General features: G+C 42.5%; 1 protein-coding gene across 1 annotated transcript in view; it reads left to right on the top strand.

The window, feature by feature from the left end:
- The window catches only part of uqcc1 (ubiquinol-cytochrome c reductase complex assembly factor 1), a gene marked incomplete at its 5' end in the record, with an annotated part of 41,329 nt that overhangs the window by 16,884 nt on the left and 1,945 nt on the right, over positions 1-22,500 (top strand). Inside the window, 6 exons of the mRNA XM_079218167.1 lie at positions 17,877-18,144; positions 18,963-19,070; positions 19,460-19,567; positions 20,595-20,667; positions 21,331-21,388; positions 21,470-21,578. Coding sequence (XP_079074293.1) covers positions 17,877-18,144; positions 18,963-19,070; positions 19,460-19,567; positions 20,595-20,667; positions 21,331-21,388; positions 21,470-21,578 — 724 coding nt within the window. The remainder of the gene's footprint in view (positions 1-17,876; positions 18,145-18,962; positions 19,071-19,459; positions 19,568-20,594; positions 20,668-21,330; positions 21,389-21,469; positions 21,579-22,500) is intronic.

Genomic DNA, 22,500 nt, shown 5'->3' with positions numbered 1-22,500 from the left:
TTCTCACCTCAGATGAATCACAGGATATATGTTCTATATTTTTGGTCATTTTAAATGCAGGATGGAGTATTTTCAAGCGTTTATTCAGTGATGATGTTCAGCGCTGCTTCACCTCAGTCCTGTGAAGCTGCAGCGGACCCGAATACGAAGTGGACCGTTAACCAGGACGAGGTTCTGCTCGGCTTGAGGAGACGAACTGATCTGCAATCAGATTATTTAGATGGTTCACTTGCTTGAGTATATTTTGTCATCAGTTTTAAATGTGCTTTCAATGTTCCATCTGTTTAGTTGGATGTTTTTCTTTCAATCTAATTCCTTCATTTTTCCAAGAATAATGAGATTCTTTCTTTTCTTCCCTCAAGTTGAGTTGATGTCACAACGCTGACGATCGCAGAGCAAGAGAGGCAGTGTCCTGAGGTAAGATAACTCCAGTGGCTCCTCGTGGTCCCGGTGTGGGTAAACCGAGGCAGTGTGCGGGATGGGGGGACATCTAGTGGTGAGGTTGCAGATTGCAGCCAACTGAATACCGTCCGCTGGAGCTCGGCCTCGGGGCGGTTCGTTGCATTATTCTACAAACCAGTGAAACCCAGAAGTCATAAACCAACCTGCACAATGCAGAAGAGAGTTTAATGATCTGCAACAACTCAAATGCATGGTCTACTTTATGCCTAAAGCCCTGTAAAGAAGTCAAGTTTTAACAGTACAAAGGAACAAAGGTTGAATATCTTGTAAACAATTTAATTTGGCTTCAAAATATTCACTCATAAGAACATTTGTACGACCTCCTTTTTCTGAAGCATTTACTTATGAATTAGCCTTCTTTAGTATCACCACACAGAAAAGAAATGACACTTTTAACTAACTTAATAAAATCATGGAAAGGATTTCCACACGATTAAACTGCTTCTTTCAAGCAATAAGCAATTATGTTGGTCCAATATAACTGACTTGAGTCGGACCAACTTAATGTATCAGGGTTAGTCAAACCTAATGTACTCGTGCCGGATTAAATTAAATAATTTGAGTTGGTTCAACTTAATTGATAAATGTTTGTTGAGTTTAGCCAACCCCGTTAAGTTAAGTTGACACGACTCAAGTACTTTAAGTCGGCTAAAACATAACACTAAATAACAAACATGAATGAATATCGTTCGAAATACATGTTACACTAAATGTAACAGCGTGCAGACAAGTAAACCATGTTTTTATCTGTGAGATATGAATCGCTAATTCAAAGCTATCGAAACACACAATGATTATTAGTTCCAGGTGATTAAACTATAATGAATATTATTTTCCATATCGGGTCGTAGATCCCCAGAAATGCTCCACACTGGCCCTTGAAGACTTGATGAAATAAAAAGTAAAAATGTTCACCCATATAGTTATTTAAAGTCACATTCCAACTGTGTAATCAAAACAAATGAGTTCCATGTCCAATAAGATTCATATCATTGTTGTGCTCCGTAGCGCTCGCTGTTGTTTAAGCGTCTTTGGCTATTCAAAAAAGCGCTGGATAAGATTGAAGTATTATTTATTATTATTATTATTGCCCCTCCGGATGGAGCCCTGAGACTAACCTGGCTCCAACCTCCAACACTGGGCATGCCATATTATTCAATAGAATTCAATACTTGTTGGAGGACAGCTACGCTTTAGAAGTAAAAAACAAAACAAAGATGTTTTGTGGGAAAACCCCGGCTGCACTCAAACAAGCTGGAGCGTTACACTGTGGAACGACTCATCGCCTGCAACTCATCAGCGAATATTAAAAAAGTCTGCGGATGATGTTAACCTTCAAAACAAAAACATATTGAGGTCCTAGCATGACTCATAACTCAATTACCTTACCAAATAATGTCTTTTGCTTTTAGTTCAAGAGGCACTTTGTAAACCTGGTCGTCCATGTTTTCAACTGGTGGACCAATAGTTTGCTTTTCCTATTAAATATTTCTTAAGTTGTTCTGTCAAAACACCTAAAGAACGACATGACCTCAGCTGCTGCTTTCCAAACCTTTCCTTGGGGCTTGAATGAGCACCGGAGAGACGATGAGGTGCTTTGAGCTAAAGGCTAGCATTAGCTCGTCAAGAGGCTCTTAATGGCAGCGCTAACATGCTAATGCTGCGCAGGAACAATAATGGGCATGTTCACCTTCTTAGTTTAGGATTTAAAGCACGCAAACGTTTGCTAGTTAGCACAATGATGGGAAGGCCTTTAGTGTTGCTGATATTTGGTCGTCAAGCAAAGTATTTGGCAAAATAAAGGTTTGAGCCGACGATGGCGCTGCATGAAAAGTCAGGAGATCAGCAAAGTTAGGACAAAGTCCTGTGCACAGGACCATGAGCGTCTGCCAGAAGGTCATCGCAATCATCCAGTAGTCGTGACATTTCACTCTGAACCAACAATGTCAACCAACTCGTGGCGCGAGAGGAAAAGTCAAGGGATCCCCAAAGTCATTGGGGTTCATCCTCTGGGGATCATACATATCTGTACCAAATTCTGTCCCAATCCATTTGGTAGATGTTCAGACATTTGACAGATTAGTGAAAACTTGCTGATGGTGCTGCAGAGAAGGTCAAGTCAAGGGATCCCCAAAGTCATTGAGGCTCATCCTCTGGGGACCATGAATGAGTGTACCAATGTTTTTTCCCAAATCAACCCAGTATATGTAAATATAGTTGTCAGAATACATGAAAATTTGCTGGCGACGCTGCGGGGAAGGTCAGGGATCTCTCTTTGTGTTCATTTTGCATCTCTTTGTGTTCATTTTGCATCTCTTTGTGTTCGTTTTGCATCTCTTTGTGTTCATTTTGCATCTCTTTGTGTTCGTTTTGCATCTCTTTGTGTTCGTTTTGCATCTCTTTGTAGTTATTTTGCATTTCTTTGTAGTTATTTTGCATCTCTTTGTAGTTATTTTGCATTTCTTTGTAGTTATTTTGCATCGCTTTGTGTTCATTTTGCATCTCTTTGTGTTCATTTTGCGTCTCTCTGTGTTTGTTTTGCATCTCTTTGTGTTCATTTTGCATCTCTTTGTAGTTATTTTGCATCTCTTTGTGTTCGTTTTGCATCTCTTTGTAGTTATTTTGCATCTCTTTGTGTTCATTTTGCATCTCTTTGTAGTTATTTTGCATCTCTTTATAGTTATTTTGCATCTCTTTGTAGTTATTTTGCATCTCTTTGTGTTCGTTTTGCATCTCTTTGTAGTTATTTTGCATCTCTTTGTGTTCGTTTTGCATCTCTTTGTGTTCTTTTTGCATCTCTTTGTGTTTGTTTTGCATCTCTTTGTGTTCATTTTGCATCTCTTTGTAGTTATTTTGCATCTCTTTGTGTTCATTTTGCATCTCTTTGTGTTCGTTTTGCATCTCTTTGTGTTCATTTTGCATCTCTTTCTGTTCGTTTTGCATCTCTTTGTGTTCATTTTGCATCTCTTTGTGTTCGTTTTGCATCTCTTTGTGTTCATTTTGCATCTCTTTGTAGTTATTTTGCATCTCTGTGTTCGTTCTGCATCTCTTTGTAGTTATTTTGCATCTCTTTGTGTGTCAATTTGCATCTTTTTGTGTTCATTTTGCATCTCTATGTAGTTATTTTGCATCTCTTTGTGTTTGTTTTGCATCTCTCTGTGTTCATTTTGCATCTCTTTGTGTTCATTTTGCATCTCTTTGTGTTCATTTTGCATCTCTTTGCAGTTATTTTGCATCTCTTTGCAGTTATTTTGCATCTCTTTGCAGTTATTTTGCATCTTTTTGTAGTTATTTTGCATTACTTTGTGTTAATTTTGCATCTCTTTGTGTTCGTTTTGCATCTCTTTGTGTTCATTTTGCATCTCTTTGTGTTCGTTTTGCATCTCTTTGTGTTCATTTTGCATCTCTTTGTGTTCGTTTTGCATCTCTTTGTAGTTATTTTGCATCTCTTTGTGTTCATTTTGCATCTCTTTGTGTTCATTTTGCATCTCTTTGTGTTCGTTTTGCATCTCTTTGTAGTTATTTTGCATCTCTTTGTGTTCATTTTGCATCTCTTTGTGTTTGTTTTGCATCTCTCTGTGTTCATTTTGCATCTCTTTGTAGTTATTTTGCATCTCTCTGTGTTCATTTTGCATCTCTTTGTGTTCATTTTGCATCTCTTTGCAGTTATTTTGCATCTTTTTGTAGTTATTTTGCATCACTTTGTGTTAATTTTGCATCTCTTTGCATCAATGTGTTTACCAAACGTCATGGCCATCCATCTCACACAAGTTGAGATACATGTTGAGCCAAACACGTCAACCTCGCGGTGAGAGAAAGTCAAAGGACGACTGGGATGCATCCCCTGGGGAACATGAAGCTCTGAACAGAAGTCAATGACAAGCCATCAAATAGTCGTTGAGACGTTTGCATCCACGGAGCCAATGACATACGATAAGAACACGTATATATGTATATATATATATATATATATATATATATATATATATATATATATATATATATATACATATATATATATATATATATATATATATATATATATATATATATATATATATATATATATATATATACGTGTGTGTATTTTGTGCAGTTTGACGTGGTTCTGCGTGTCAGGCATCCTCTCCAGGCCGCTCGCTCGCCATGGACCATGTTTTCATTCGCTGCAGCAACCTTCATTAGCATCTGGGTTGCCAGGGTGACCGTGACAAAACACACGTTCGCGTGTTCATCGAGTGTAACTGAAGTTTTCCATTTGTTTACTTTACTGCGGAGGTCATCGCAGATTTTGTTTTCCTACTTCATTGGAAGTGTGTTGGCCGGATTTGCCACACTGGCGCCCTCCGATTCCTTTGTTGCCGAGCCCCGAACTGCAGATGCTTTTAGTTCCCATGGGTCTTGGTGTGTGTGTGTGTGTGTGTGTGTGTGTGTGTGTGTGTGTGTGTGTGTGTCTGTGTGTGTGTGTGTGTGTGTGTGTGTGTGTGTGTGTGTTAGTTTTGGACGTTTTCCCGCTGTAGCTATAATCAGGGGCGTCTTTGACATGTCACAGTTTCCCCACCTAGGCATGACCTGCCCTCAGCCAGGAAACACTGAACACACCGTGTGTGTGTGTGTGTGTGTGTGTGTGTGTGTGTGTGTGTGTGTGTGTGTGTGTGTGCGTGTGTGTGTGTTGCTGTTTGACTGAAATTGTGTGTATTTATGGAAAGTGTGTAATAGCATTTTGTGTGCGTACATGTATACATATACATTGGAGCTGACAACTGAATGAGTCATATTTTCAGTCGGAGAAACTGAACGCACAAATGTAAACAGCATTGTTCACCTGGTGCTGTCAAGCAGGTAAGAATGACTACATAAGAATCACTATATAACAATTAATATATAACTTGATCCCAAACACTCCTGGATAAGAACAAGAAGCAAAATATTCAAAGGGATATCATTTTGGTCGTTTTGTGTATGTTTGTGGTTGATTTGCATCAAAGCGACCACAAATAGATGCAAAACAAACACAAAGAGATCCAAAACGACCACAAATAGATGCAAAACAAACACAAAGAGATCCAAAACGACTACAAAGAGATGCAAAACGACTACAAAGAGATCCAAAACGACTACAAAGAGATGCAAAACGACTACAAAGAGATGCAAAACGACTACAAAGAGATACAAAACAAACACAAAGAGATACAAAACAAACACAAAGAGATACAAAACAAACACATAGAGATACAAAACAAACACAAAGAGATACAAAACGACTACAAAGAGATACAAAACGACTACAAAGAGATGCAAAACGACTACAAAGAGATACAAAACAAACACAAAGAGATACAAAACGACTACAAAGAGATACAAAACGACTACAAAGAGATCCAAAACGACTACAAAGAGATGCAAAACGACTACAAAGAGATGCAAAACGACTACAAAGAGATACAAAACAAACACAAAGAGATACAAAACAAACACAAAGAGATACAAAACAAACACATAGAGATACAAAACAAACACAAAGAGATACAAAACGACTACAAAGAGATGCAAAACGACTACAAAGAGATGCAAAACGACTACAAAGAGATGCAAAACGACTACAAAGAGAGAGAAAATGAAACGGGATCCTGACGACCTCTTCGTGAGGTGCGAGGCGTCGCCGCTGTGCTACAATGTTGTGAATTGGCCTCAAGCGTCTCAACTACATGCTGAACCTTATCTTGACCTCATCTTGACCTCCAGATCTCAACCCTAGAACTCACTCAGAACTTCACTCTGAAGACATGAAGCTGCTTGATTGACGGTGAAGCGGCGCTGAATCCTCTGACTCCACAAAATATCAGCAACACATGCTGACGTGTTGAGCTCAGAGGAATACAGTAAAATACTGTAGTCTTGATGTTTGAGGGGCTCTCACACACACACACACACACACACACACACACACACACACACACACACACACACACACACACACACACTGCATTGCCAGGAAACACTTTAGTGAAACTTAGAACTTAACTTCATTGCCTTCTGACTCCTCTGGGTCACTCCTTCACCTCAATGCTACCTCTCTCTCTCTCTCTCTCTCTCTCTCTCTCTCTCGCTCTCCCTCATTACACAGATGGAAGCGTTTCCAAACCTTACCGTCGGCATATTCCCGTCTCTACCTCTGCAGCTCCAACCCTTCTAGTGTTTCAGCGCCGGTGTTTTTATAAGTAAGTGCTCACAAAGGATAAATCAGCCGGGCTCGTTATGAAATACATGATATAAATAAATATATATGTATAAAGAGCTGATTGTTACCCACGATGGCCGACTGCCAAGATTGTAGGGCATCGGCAAAAAAAACTCACCTCCAACCGGTCAGGAGTGCAACATGGAACATGGAAGTGTGTATGAGGAAACGAAGATTGAATATCCTGTAGAAAATATTAGACTTTGGCTGTTAGAGACAGACATGTTAGAGACAGACATGTTAGAGACAGACATGTTGTATAGACAGACATGTTAGAGACAGACATGTTAGAGACAGACATGTTAGAGACAGACATGTTAGAGACAGACATGTTAGAGACAGACATGTTAGAGACAGACTTGTTAGAGACAGACATGTTGTATAGACAGACATGTTAGAGACAGACATGTTGTAGAGACAGACATGTTAGAGACAGACATGTTAGAGACAGACATGTTGTATAGACAGACATGTTAGAGACAGACATGTTAGAGACAGACATGTTAGAGACAGACATGTTAGAGACAGACATGTTGTATAGACAGACATGTTAGAGACAGACATGTTAGAGACAGACATGTTAGAGACAGACATGTTAGAGACAGACATGTTAGAGACAGACTTGTTAGAGACAGACATGTTAGAGACAGACATGTTAGAGACAGACATGTTAGAGACAGACATGTTAGAGACAGACTTGTTAGAGACAGACTTGTTAGAGACAGACATGTTAGAGACAGACTTGTTAGAGACAGACTTGTTAGAGACAGACATGTTAGAGACATACATGTTAGAGACAGACATGTTAGAGACAGACATGTTAGAGACAGACTTGTTAGAGACAGACTTGTTAGAGACAGACATGTATAGACAGACATGTTAGAGACAGACATGTTAGAGACAGACATGTTAGAGACAGACTTGTTAGAGACAGACTTGTTAGAGACAGACATGTATAGACAGACATGTTAGAGACAGACATGTATAGACAGACATGTTAGAGACAGACATGTTGTATAGACAGACATGTTAGAGACAGACATGTTAGAGACAGACATGTTAGAGACAGACATGTTGTAGAGACAGACATGTTGTAGAGACAGACATGTTGTAGAGACAGACATGTATAGACAGCCATGTATAGACAGACATGTTAGAGACAGACATGTTAGAGACAGACATGTTAGAGACAGACATGTATAGACAGACATGTTAGAGACAGACATGTATAGACAGACATGTTAGAGACAGACATGTATAGACAGACATGTTAGAGACAGACATGTTGTAGAGACAGACATGTTAGAGACAGACATGTTGTAGAGACAGACATGTATAGACAGACATGTATAGACAGACATGTATAGACAGACATGTTAGAGACAGACATGTAGAGACAGACATGTTAGAGACAGACATGTTAGAGACAGACTTGTTAGAGACAGACATGTTAGAGACAGACATGTTAGAGACAGACTTGTTAGAGACAGACATGTTGTAGAGACAGACATGTTAGAGACAGACATGTATAGACAGACATGTTAGAGACAGACATGTTGTAGAGACAGACATGTTAGAGACAGACATGTATAGACAGACATGTTAGAGACAGACATGTTAGAGACAGACTTGCTAGAGACAGACATGTTAGAGACAGACTTGTTAGAGACAGACTTGTTAGAGACAGACATGTATAGACAGACATGTTAGAGACAGACATGTTAGAGACAGACTTGTTAGAGACAGACATGTATAGACAGACATGTTAGAGACAGACATGTTAGAGACAGACTTGTTAGAGACAGACATGTTAGAGACAGACATGTTAGAGACAGACATGTTAGAGACAGACATGTTAGAGACAGACTTGTTAGAGACAGACTTGTTAGAGACAGACATGTATAGACAGACATGTTAGAGACAGACATGTTAGAGACAGACTTGTTAGAGACAGACTTGTTAGAGACAGACATGTATAGACAGACATGTTAGAGACAGACATGTTAGAGACAGACTTGTTAGAGACAGACATGTTAGAGACAGACATGTTAGAGACAGACATGTTAGAGACAGACATGTTGTAGAGACAGACATGTTAGAGACATACATGTTAGAGACAGACATGTTAGAGACAGACATGTTAGAGACAGACTTGTTAGAGACAGACTTGTTAGAGACAGACATGTATAGACAGACATGTTAGAGACAGACATGTTAGAGACAGACATGTTAGAGACAGACTTGTTAGAGACAGACTTGTTAGAGACAGACATGTATAGACAGACATGTTAGAGACAGACATGTATAGACAGACATGTTAGAGACAGACATGTATAGACAGACATGTTAGAGACAGACATGTTGTATAGACAGACATGTTAGAGACAGACATGTTAGAGACAGACATGTTAGAGACAGACATGTTGTAGAGACAGACATGTTGTAGAGACAGACATGTTGTAGAGACAGACATGTATAGACAGCCATGTATAGACAGACATGTTAGAGACAGACATGTTAGAGACAGACATGTTAGAGACAGACATGTATAGACAGACATGTTAGAGACAGACATGTATAGACAGACATGTTAGAGACAGACATGTTGTAGAGACAGACATGTTAGAGACAGACATGTTGTAGAGACAGACATGTATAGACAGACATGTATAGACAGACATGTATAGACAGACATGTTAGAGACAGACATGTAGAGACAGACATGTTAGAGACAGACATGTTAGAGACAGACTTGTTAGAGACAGACATGTTAGAGACAGACATGTTAGAGACAGACTTGTTAGAGACAGACATGTTAGAGACAGACATGTTAGAGACAGACATGTTAGAGACAGACATGTTGTAGAGACAGACATGTTAGAGACAGACATGTTAGAGACAGACATGTTGTAGAGACAGACATGTTAGAGACAGACATGTTGTAGAGACAGACATGTTAGAGACAGACATGTTGTGTTGCTGTCCTTGGTGCTGAAGCAGCAGACAGATTCCTGTCCCTTCGTTCATCTTCCATCTTCAATGTTCACCTAACAAGAGTTGTTCATGGGGAAAGAACAGATCTCCTCCTGATGAGACCCAAACACACTGTTGTTGGGTCCTCATGTTCTAAACTCAAGTGTCTCCAACAAAAGGTCAAAAGTTATTTTTGAAGGTCCAGATTCTACACACGCTTTAATGACAGTGTTGATAAGGGTGAACATACTAAACACAAGCTAAACATTAGCATGTTAGCATGCTGATGATGATTAGCGCTTAGCTCAAAGCAGCTGTCCAGTTATTTTAAGAAGTAAAGCCGTTACAATTAAGAAAACTTCATAAAACAATTTTTTAAACCTTGGAAAGTGTCACCAGACATAAAATAAATAATGACAAATATTTTAAAGTACCACTCACCCTGTTTAACGGATCTCAACACACGCACACACACACACACACACACACACACACACACACACACACACACACACACACACACACACACACACGGAGCAGCTGTGTTGGTTAGATCATGGGTTTGTACAGCAGGCCGGTGCCCCGTCCCGCGTCAGGAGGTGTTAGTGGTAACACAAGCCAGCGGGCTGGAGGGACGAGGAGGAAGAGGAGGAGGAGGAGGAGGAGGAAGAGGAGAAGGAGGAGGAGGAGGAGGAGGAGGAGGAGGAGGAGGAGGAGGAGGAAGAGGAAGAGGAGGAGGAAGAGGAGGAGGAGGATGGAGAGAGTAGAAAGAGAAGCGGAGTGTTGGCGTAACCTTCAGGCTCAGACGTGTCACTCGCCTTGTTGTTGTCTTAGCCCCCACCGCTTAAACGCTCGGCAGGAGAAACACTCTGTCGTCACACACTCACACACTCTCACACACACACACACACTCACACACACTCACACACACACTTACACACTCACACACACACACACACACTCACACACACACACTTACACACTCACACACACTCTGCTCGCTTTCATACACCTTGTCCCGCTATCACGTCATCCGACCTTGTCTCCTCAGAGGGCGTTACAATCTGTACTCCTCTGACCTTTGACCCTCACATCAGAACAGGAACAACTCCCCCAAAGAAGCCTTTCAGGGGAGAAAAGAGCAGAAGCTGAGGGACAGCAGTAGAGGAGGATCCTCCATCAGGTGAAGGGTGAAGCAGTTTGCTGTGAACTGGTTTTGTTCCACATGTTCTGCACAAGCTGCAGAGTTCACGCTCAAGGAGCTCGACGCGAAACACGCTCCAGCTCGGACTTTGGACTTCTCGAGAAACAACCGGGAAACAAACGAGAAACAACCGGGAAACAATCGAGAAACAACCGGGAAACAAACGAGAAACAACCGGGAAACAATCGAGAAACAACCGGGAAACAAACGAGAAACAACCGGGAAACAATCGAGAAACAACCGGGAAACAATCGAGAAACAACCGGGAAACAAACGAGAAACAACCGAGAAACAACCAACTTGGAAACAATCGAGAAACAACCGAGAAACAACCAACTTGGAAACAATCGAGAAACAACCGAGAAACAACCAACTTGGAAACAATCGAGAAACAACCGAGAAACAACCAACTTGGAAACAATCGAGAAACAACCGAGAAACAACCAACTTGGAAACAATCGAGAAACAACCAAGAAACAACCAACTTGGAAACAATCGAGAAACAACCCAGAAACAACCGGGAAACAAACGAGAAACAACCAACCGAGGAACAACCAGGAAACAACCGAGAAACAACCGGGAAACAACCAACCGGGAAACAATCGAGAAACAACCGAGAAACAACCGAGAAACAACCAACTTGGAAACAATCAAGAAACAACCGAGAAACAACCAACTTGGAAACAATCGAGAAACAACCCAGAAACAACCAACTTGGAAACAATCGAGAAACAACCCAGAAACAACAGGGAAACAAACGAGAAACAACCAACCGAGGAACAACCAGGAAACAACCGAGAAACAACCGGGAAACAATCGAGAAACAACCAACTTGGAAACAATCGAGAAACAACCGAGAAACAACCAACTTGGAAACAATCGAGAAACAACCAAGAAACAACCAACTTGGAAACAATCGAGAAACAACCGAGAAACAACCAACTTGGAAACAATCGAGAAACAACCAAGAAACAACCAACTTGGAAACAATCGAGAAACAACCGAGAAACAACCAACTTGGAAACAATCGAGAAACAACCGAGAAACAACCAACTTGGAAACAATCGAGAAACAACCGAGAAACAACCAACTTGGAAACAATCGAGAAACAACCAAGAAACAACCAACTTGGAAACAATCGAGAAACAACCCAGAAACAACCGGGAAACAAACGAGAAACAACCAACCGAGGAACAACCAGGAAACAACCGAGAAACAACCGGGAAACAATCGAGAAACAACCAACTTGGAAACAATCGAGAAACAACCGAGAAACAACCAACTTGGAAACAATCGAGAAACAACCAAGAAACAACCAACTTGGAAACAATCGAGAAACAACCGAGAAACAACCAACTTGGAAACAATCGAGAAACAACCGAGAAACAACCAACTTGGAAACAATCGAGAAACAACCGAGAAACAACCAACTTGGAAACAATCGAGAAACAACCAAGAAACAACCAACTTGGAAACAATCGAGAAACAACCCAGAAACAACAGGGAAACAAACGAGAAACAACCAACCGAGGAACAACCAGGAAACAACCGGGAAACAACCAACCGGGAAACAATCGAGAAACAACCGAGAAACAACCAACTTGGAAACAATCAAGAAACAACCGAGAAACAACCAACTTGGAAACAATCGAGAAACAACCGAGAAACAACCAACTTGGAAACAATCGAGAAACAACCCAGAAACAACAGGGAAACAAACGAGAAACAACCAACCGAGGAACAACCAGGAAACAACCGAGAAACAACCGGGAAACAATCGAGAAACAACCAACTTGGAAACAATCGAGAAACAACCGAGAAACAACCGGGAAACAACCAACCGGGAAACAATCGAGAAACAACCGGGAAACAACCAACCGGGAAACAAACGAGAAACAACCGGGAAACAACCAACCGGGAAACAATCGAGAAACAACCGGGAAACAACCAACCGGGAAACAAACGAGAAACAACCGGGAAACAAACGAGAAACAACCGGGAAACAATCGAGAAACAACCGGGAAACAACCAACCGGGAAACAAACGAGAAACAACCGGGAAACAACCAACCGGGAAACAATCGAGAAACAACCGGGAAACAACCAACCGGGAAACAATCGAGAAACAACCGGGAAACAACCAACCGGGAAACAAACAAGAAACAACCGGGAAACAAACGAGAAACAACCAACCGGGAAACAAACGAGAAACAACCGGGAAACAACCAACCGGGAAACAAACGAGAAACAACCGGGAAACAATCGAGAAACAACCGGGAAACAACCGAGAAACAACCGGGAAACAACCAACCGGGAAACAATCGAGAAACAACCGGGAAACAATCGAGAAACAACCAGGAAACAACCGAGAAACAACCGGGAAACAACCAACCGGGAAACAATCGAGAAACAACCGGGAAACAACCAACCGGGAAACAATAGAGAAACAACCGGGAAACAACCAACCGGGAAACAAACAAGAAACAAACGAGAAACAACCGGGAAACAATCGAGAAACAACCGGGAAACAACCAACCGGGAAACAATCGAGAAACAACCGGGAAACAAACGAGAAACAACCGGGAAACAAACGAGAAACAACCGGGAAACAACCAACCGGGAAACAATCGAGAAACAACCGGGAAACAACCAACCGGGAAACAAACGAGAAACAACCGGGAAACAAACGAGAAACAACCGGGAAACAATCGAGAAACAACCGGGAAACAACCAACCGGGAAACAATCGAGAAACAACAGGGAAACAACCAACCGGGAAACAATCGAGAAACAACCGGGAAACAATCGAGAAACAACCGGGAAACAAACGAGAAACAACCGGGAAACAACCAACCGAGGAACAATCGAGAAACAACCGGGAAACAAACGAGAAACAACCGGGAAACAAACGAGAAACAAACAACCGAGGAACAACCAGGAAACAACCGAGACACAACCGGGAAACAACCAACCGGGAAACAACCAACCGGGAAACAATCGAGAAACAACTGGGAAACAAACGAGAAACAACCGGGAAACAATCGAGAAACAACTGGGAAACAAACGAGAAACAACCGGGAAACAACCAGGAAACAACCGGGAAACAAACAGGAAACAACCAGGAAACAACCAACCGGGAAACAACCAGGAAACAACCAGGAAACAACCAACCAGGAAACAACCAACCGGGAAACAACTGGGAGCCGCTCAACACACTTGTTGGTGAGACGTTCACGGACTCCTTTGGCCCTGCTGCACACACACACACACACACACACACACACACACACACACACACACACACACACACACACACACACATACACACACACACACACACACACACACACACACACACACACACACACACACACACACACACACACACACCATGAACACGTTACTACGGGTCTTTGAGGAGGCGGGGCCATCACTCACCGCGTGAGTATAAATACATCCTTGACCTTTGTTTTCTTTGCTCTTTCCCTCCGATGGGATTCTGTTAAAAGTGGACACACACACACACACACACACACACACACACACACACACACAGTGTAGTGCTGTGGACAGGATGGCGGAGTGGCAGCCGTTATTTATGTCTGCTTTCTTTACGAGGTTTCTCACAGGAACAGAAGCCGAGCAGGAATCCTGTTCCTGTCCATCTATCACTCTTTATTAACACACACACACACACACACACACACACACACACACACACACACACACATACACACACACACACACACACATGAACAAATGTGTTGAATCACACCTGATTAAAAGTGCGATAAAGTGTATTAGTTACATTAGGTGGGCACCAGAACCAACACTACCTCTTTAGTCCACAGGGGGCACCAGAACCAACACTACCTCTTAAGTCCACAGGGGGCACTAGAACCAACACTACCTCTTTAGTCCAAATGGGGCACCAGAACCAACACTACCTCTTTAGTCCACAGGGGGCACCAGAACCAACACTACCTCTTTAGTCCAAATGGGGCACTAGAACCAACACTACCTCTTTAGTCCACAGGGGCCACTAGAACCAACACTACCTCTTTAGTCCACAGGGGGCGCCATAACCAACACTATCTCTTTAGTCCACAGGGGGCGCTAGAACCAACACTACCTCTTTAGTCCACAGGGGGCTCTAGAACCAACACTACCTCTTTAGTCCACAGGGGGCACTAGAACCAACACTACCTCTTTAGTCCACAGGGGGCACCAGAACCAACACTACCTCTTTAGTCTACAGGGGGCACCAGAACCAACACTACCTCTTTAGTCCACAGGGGGCACCAGAACCAACACTACCTCTTTAGTCCACAGGGGGCACCAGAACCAACACTACCTCTTTAGTCTACAGGGGGCACCAGAACCAACACTACCTCTTTAGTCCACAAGGGGCACCAGAACCAACACTACCTCTTTAGTCCACAGGGGGCACCAGAACCAACACTACCTCTTTAGTCCACAGGGGGCACCAGAACCAACACTACCTCTTTAGTCCACAGGGGGCACCAGAACCAACACAAAATAAAAGTTCCTGCTTGTAATTTCATTTGAATTGACTTCAACACGACAGTAAGGAAATACAACATCCAGGATTTTTTTTCAAAGTAACCTGTAACTGAAGTACTGAAGTAATAACTTAAACATCATATATTATATATACTGTATATAGTTAGCCGAGCACAATGATTGCAGCTTTCTCATTTTAATGCTTCGAGAATCTAAAGATTGTCAGGTAAACAACAGTAGCTTAGAGGAGTGAATATTAGGACTAAAGTGCAATGAATGCTACATTACTTGGTCTTTATATCATACTTCACCCACAAAAATGACCTTTTGTTTATCAATTATCAAAAGAGAAAAACAAAAGTTCTCCTCAAGAATTCAAGGAAACCACGGGCTGAATAATTGATATACAAGTGCTCATTGTGGAGGTGAAGTGTTGCCTTCATGCCCGTCAGACGTTCCAGCAGATTAACTTTGGTTTGGCGGAATATAAACGAAACTGTCAAACCCATAAAATGTAATGCGTTTGGCACCTTTTGAGTCTGGAGACTTCCTGTGTGTGTGTGTGTGTGTGTGTGTGTGTGTGTGTGTGTGTGTGTGTGTGTGTGTGTGTGTGTGTGTGTGTGTGTGAAAGGTCTGACGCTGCCCCACTCGAACGCGCCTCATAACTCACCGCCGGATTATTTGTGTAACCGTTGTCGTTCAATCTGAAGCTGATTTCACTTCCTGTCCAGTCGGATCAGGTCTCAAACAGACGGGTCCAGAACACTCCACTTGACCTTTGAGCTTTTCCTTTCACGCACTTTTATTCAGTTTCTCACACACACACACACACACACACAGTCAGCAGCATGCATTAATCAGCTGTGATCGATTGTGTCCACAAGCTGTGACTCAGGATGAAGTAGAGAAACGACAGAGAAATGACAGTGAAGTGGAGTCATTTTCTATATACTTCTATACAACCAGAGGAGTCACCCCCTGGTGGTCAGGAGAGAGAATGCAGCTCTAACACATGAAGCATAGACTTCTATACAACCAGAGGTGTCACCCCCTGGTGGTCAGGAGAGAGAATGCAGCTCTAACACATGAAGCATAGACTTCTATACAACCAGAGGTGTCACCCCCTGGTGGTCAGGAGAGAGAATGCAGCTCTAACACATGAAGCATAGACTTCTATACAACCAGAGGTGTCACCCCCTGGTGGTCAGGAGAGAGAATGCAGCTCTAACACATGAAGCATAGACTTCTATACAACCAGAGGAGTCGCCCCCTGGTGGTCAGGAGAGAGAATGCAGCTCTAACACATGAAGCATAGACCTACATACATACATGACCTCCACTTCGTCTCATGCGTCTCTGCTTGATGACGTTGTCAAACTCTTTTACAGATAAAGGTATATCTGTGTGTCCAAGAATGTCAAAGTTGTGTTCATGTGTCGGTCTGGATGTAGAACCTCATGTATCTGCCAGAGGTGTGTGTGTGTGTGTGTGTGTGTGTGTGTGTGTGTGTGTGTGTGTGTGTGTGTGTGTGTGTGTGTGTGTGTGTGTGTGTGTGTGTGTGTGTGTGTGTGTGTGTGTGTGCACGACGGACCGAACACATTCTCCACTCAGTAATCCAGACTGTGATTGTCGGGGATCTTCGGCAGGAAGCAGCTGAATAGCCGGATGGCTTTGAACCGTCGGTGCAGGCGGCCATGCGTGGCCCTGTTCTCTGTGTAACAGTGTAGAAATACTCTGCTACAAGTAGTCATGCATTCACAACTTTACTCAAGTAAAAGTGCATCATCAGCATCTTTGGACTAAATGTACTAAACGTACTCATCATGCAGAAAACATACATTACATTATTAGATAATAATTATTGATTTGCTTTAATTATATATTACATTTATATGTATATATATATATATATATATATATATATATATATATATATATATAAAAAAAAAAATAGCACATCATCATGTATTAGTTAGTTTATATTTTGTATTAATAATTTACAAAGTAACTAATGTTGTAAAATGAAAAAAAGAAAATGAAAAAAGGTGGTACCATAAAAAAGTACCATAAAAGTGTCCATTCTACTATATTGTAATATTGTAAATGTTTGTTATATAATTATATAAAGGTGTATTTTAAATTGTATGTTAATGTTTCTATTCTACATGTATGTTATGGACTTTAACAGCCTGTTTTTGCATTACCTTAATATGTTATTTATTGTATATTGATATTATTTTATATTATTCATATTATTATACATTTGTATTCTTTTTATTATTAGTATTCACATCATTCTATTTGTTTTATTATTATTTTATATTGAGTGTATTACTTACTTTTATATATCACTTTTATTATTTTGTATTTAAGAATATTGTGGGCCCTGATGTTGAATGACCGTGAACAGATTGTTGATGACGTCACATCTACAAAACAAAAACAGCTTATTAATAACCGCCCTGTTGTCCAAGCGGATCCTTCCCTTCCTTCGCTGAGCCGCGTAGTTTCCCGTCGGACAGTTATCGGCGCCGGACAGATACCGTTGACATTGCCGAGGAAGCGGAGGAGGAGACCGGACGCGACCGAAAAACCCCGCAAGCTTTCACCGGAGGGACGCGAGTCCGTGGCCGCTTCTCAGCCGCGACACCGGGACCCGCAGGAGTCATGTACCGGCGGCCGCTGCAGTCCGCCGTCAGGAGCGCGTACGGGGCCGCGCACAGCGGGGCCGCGCACGGGAAGGTAACCCGCGGTGTCACGCTGTAACAGGGCCGCCTGTTAAGTAACCACAACAATAACCAGTATCATATTAATCACACGTCACGCGTCACGCTACCACTTTAGAGAAGTGTTGCTTCAAAGTTACAATTACATTATTGATTCATTTGTTTTTAACAGGGAAGCCTTTTAAACCGTAGCACCGGTTAATAGGCTTTAGTGTGTGTGTGTGTGTGTGTGTGTGTGTGTGTGTGCGTGCGTGTGTATGTGTGTGTGCGTGTGTATATGTGTGTGTATAAAGAGATTAACTGGTACCTGTGAGGGTTGGTCAGTAGAGTAAAACGTGTAGAGCTGAGGTGACCGGTTTAAAATGAAAATGTACAATATCACAAATTACCAGTTTGCCTCTATGGGTTTAATAATCTGCACAGATTACGACATCTTCTGTCCTTTTGATATTAAAGACATTTTTTCCCCAAGAAAAAATTGTAGGAAATCTGAGGCAGAGCAACCGAAGAGGGTCCTGTGTCATGTGACTGTAAAAACTATAGTATAAACTAGCTGCCAATGATATCTTTGATTATTCTATCAACTGTCTTGTTTGGTCCAAAACTATTTAATTAAATATAATATGAGAAAATAAAAACGGCAAATCCTCCCATTTGAGGACCTGGAAGCGTGAAATATTAAAATTATTCTACAGTTCTTTCAGAAAATGGCAGTTCTCATTTTACTTTTACAATCTTGCGACTGCAGCAGTTTGTCATTGAATCCTCTAAAAGTCATGGACGCATTAATCAAGCGTGGAACTGAGTCTCTGAGTGTCTGCTTCTCCCCTGCAGCCGGCGCTCCAGGAAGCCGCTTCCTCCAGAGCCGAGGCCGCCTGCCGCCTGGCCAGAGGCTCGGCTGCCGGCTTCACGGCATGTCGGATGCTACACGCCAGCACACGGGTAACGAGACTCCTCTGGTTGTATAGAAGTCTATGCTTCATGTGTTAAAGCTGCATTATCTCTCCTGAACACCAGGGGGTGACTCCTCTGGTTGTATAGAAGTCTATGCTTCATGTGTTAAAGCTGCATTCTCTCTCCTGACCACCAGGGGGATGCTCTTCTGGTTGTATAGAAGTCTATGCTTCATGTGTTAAAGCTGCATTCTCTCTCCTGACCACCAGGGGGATGCTCTTCTGGTTGTATAGAAGTCTATGCTTCATGTGTTAAAGCTGCTTTCTCATTCTCTTCTTCAACGTTTCTTCTCTTTCGCCCTGTTCTGTTTTCTTCTTTTAACCTCACTGTTGTTGTTGTTGGTGTTTGTGTTGTTGTTGTTTGTTGTTGTCCGTCAGCTCTGCAACGTGAAGGAGACGCGGCAGCACACGGAGGAAGAGGTCGGAGCCTTCACCAAGCTCATCGAGGCCATGGGCTTCACCGGGCCGCTGAAATACAACAAATGGGTGAGGGAAGGAAGGAGGGAAGGAAGGAGGGAAGGAAGGAGGGAAGGAAGGAGGGAAGGAAGGAGAGAAGAGAGAGGAGAGAGAGGAGAGAGAGAGAGAGGAGAGAGAGAGGAGAGAGAGAGGAGAGAGAGAGAGAAGAAAAGAGAGAGAGAGGGAGAGAGAGGGGGAGAGAGAGAGAGAGAGGGAGAGAGACAGAGAAAAAGAGAGAGAGGGGGGGGGAGAGAGAGAGAGAGAGAGAGAAAGAGAGAGAAAGAGAGAGGAAGAGAGAGGAAGAGAGGAGAGAGAGAGAGAGAGAGAATACATTGATAACCCCTCGTGTTGTCTTGGGGTCAAAATGACCCATCAACACATATACACTCGTACACGGGTCATTTTGACCCCAAGACAACACGAGGGTTAGGCCTGACCTCCAGCAGGAGCTTCACTTCTTGTCTGGCTGTCCCAGCATGTGAAGTCACAAATCACATAACTCTCACTGCTGTTTTTAGAGATATTTATATTTATTTATTTATATACATTTCCTATTTAAGTGTTGGTCTAAATCAGTGGTTCTCAAACTTTTTCTGTCACGCCCCACTTTGGAGGAAGAACAATATTCGCGCCCCACCGATACGGTTCAGCCTGTGAGAGCAGAATGAGATGTGAGCGTCAGGTTGTGTCAGCATCAGTGGAGCAGTGAGCTGCTTTCCTCTACACATCTTTATAAACATGGTTGTAGGTTTGATACGGCTCTCAATTAATGCTCAATGTTGAGCTAAGATCTGTTTTCTGTTTTGAGAGACGCAGCAGAACAGGATGGTGAAATGCAGAGAATAATTTCCCCACTGTGGGATTAATAAAGGATTATTAAAACAACAACAAAAGATTTATTATAATTTTTTTGGAATCTGCAACTCCCCCGCGCCCCACCTGTAATACCTCCGCGCCCCACTAGAGGGTCGCGCCCCACAGTTTGAGAACCACTGCACTGCAGTAATTTGTTTATAAAGCTGCAGATGTTTATGGTCGTCCTCTTTTCTTCTTTTAGAAAATAAAGATCGCCGCTCTGCGCATGTACACGTGCTGCGTGGAGAGAATCAACTACGACGACTTCTTTGAGAGTAAGCGCCTCCGTTTCCTCTGTCATGTATACACACATATATATTATATTTCTCCCTGCGTCTTTTATATGCTCTGTAATATAATATATAATATTTAGTGCAAATTAACTCAGTTATTATGACATAAATCATTAAAAGAAGAAAAATGAAACCTTCATATCTTTTATATCAACATTTTTGATAATTTTTAATGTTTTTAACACAATCTAGTAAAAACAAAAGGATTATTTTATATTGAGTATCTGATGAAATCACAACTTCAAGCTTCATGTGATTGTTTTTCTGAAGACGTTCATCATACGATGTGTTCAAGGGCCGTGGGAAAGAGGAACATCTGACGGTAGTTTTTACAGCTTTCGTTTGGTTGAGAGTGAACACACACTATGCACACACACACACCCCTCTAAGCCACGCCCCTTAGCTGCCAGCAGCTCCTCGCTCGATGCTGATTGGTCGAAACGCATCACTTGAAACCTGACGAGATGGATTTTCACCTGATATGGTTTTAAATACATAAAATGATATAACAATAAATATTATTTATTATGGGATTGTGTGTGTGTGTGTGTGTGTGTGTGTGTGTGTGTGTGTGTGTGTGTGTGTGTGTGTGTGTGTGTGTGTGTGTGTGTGTGTTTCTGACGCTGGTTCTCGTGTTTGTTTCAGAGTGCTCCCTCCCAGACACACTCAACTCCTGGTTCCTGGTGGCACAGCTGCACGTGTGGTGAGACACACACACACACACACACACACACACACGTATGTATGTATAATGTGTGTGTGATGGCCCTGTCTCCTGTGGCAGGATGTGTTTGGTGCGGATGCGTCAGGAGGGCAGAGAAGGGAAGTACATGTGCCGATACATCGTCCACTCCATGTGGGAGGACGTGGAGCAGAGGAGCAAGATCATGGGGGTGAGTAGGGGGGGAGAGAGGGGGTGAGTAGGGGGGGAGAGAGATGGTTTACCTTTTTTGCCAGACTGTTTTAGCTGCATTATTATTATTATTATTATTGTTAGTCCAGGTAGAAGCTGATCAGATCGAGCAGCCTGGGGCCCGATTGGTCGAGTGGAACCGAGCCGGTTCTCCGCCTGACGACGAACCGAATGTCCCTCCTGTTGAATAAATATTCATTATTTCTGAAACGTTGTTTCCGCTTGCAGCTGCTTCAACGGCGCATTGAGTTCCCCCGCTCCGTTGAACGCAGCAGAGGATGAGGTTCTGTTGGTTTAAGGGTTCTTACTCTCGGGCGGAGAGCGAGTCCACAGAGCCGCTCCTCTGTTCTTCCTCAGTGGAGCGGCTCCAGGAAGTGTCGCTCGTTGACATCAGACTTAAATCTTGGCTTCGCTCACTCGCAGCTCGTTCTCCTGGAGTGAAGTCCCCGAGTTCATGAGGTTAAGATGATGGACCGGCTAAACAGTTGATGCTCTTAGCGGGTAGAGATCAGAGGGACTTCTTTTGAGGAGAAATGTGTGTCAAAAACCGTGATCAGTCGCCTCAGTCCTCATCAGCGACTCCTCTGGTTGTATAGAAGTCTATGCTTCATGTGTTAAAGCTGCATTCTCTCTCTTGACCACCAGGGGTTGACTCCTCTGGTTGTATAGAAGTCTATGCTCCATGTGTTAAAGCTGCATTCTCTCCCCTGACCACCAGGGGGCGACTCCTCTGGTTGTTTAGAAGTCTACGCTTCATGTTTTAAAGCTGCATTCTCTCTCCTGACCACCAGGGGGCGACTCCTCTGGTTGTATAGAAGTATATGCTTCATGTGTTGAGGCTGCATTCTCTCTATTGACCACCAGGGGGTGACTCCTCTGGTTGTATAGAAGTCTATATAAAT

The sequence above is a fragment of the Taurulus bubalis genome (assembly GCF_910589615.1).
Source record: "Taurulus bubalis genome assembly, chromosome: 5".
In the NCBI taxonomy this organism is placed as follows: Eukaryota; Metazoa; Chordata; class Actinopteri; order Perciformes; family Cottidae; genus Taurulus; species Taurulus bubalis.
This window is presented reverse-complemented; position numbering and strand designations above follow the sequence as displayed.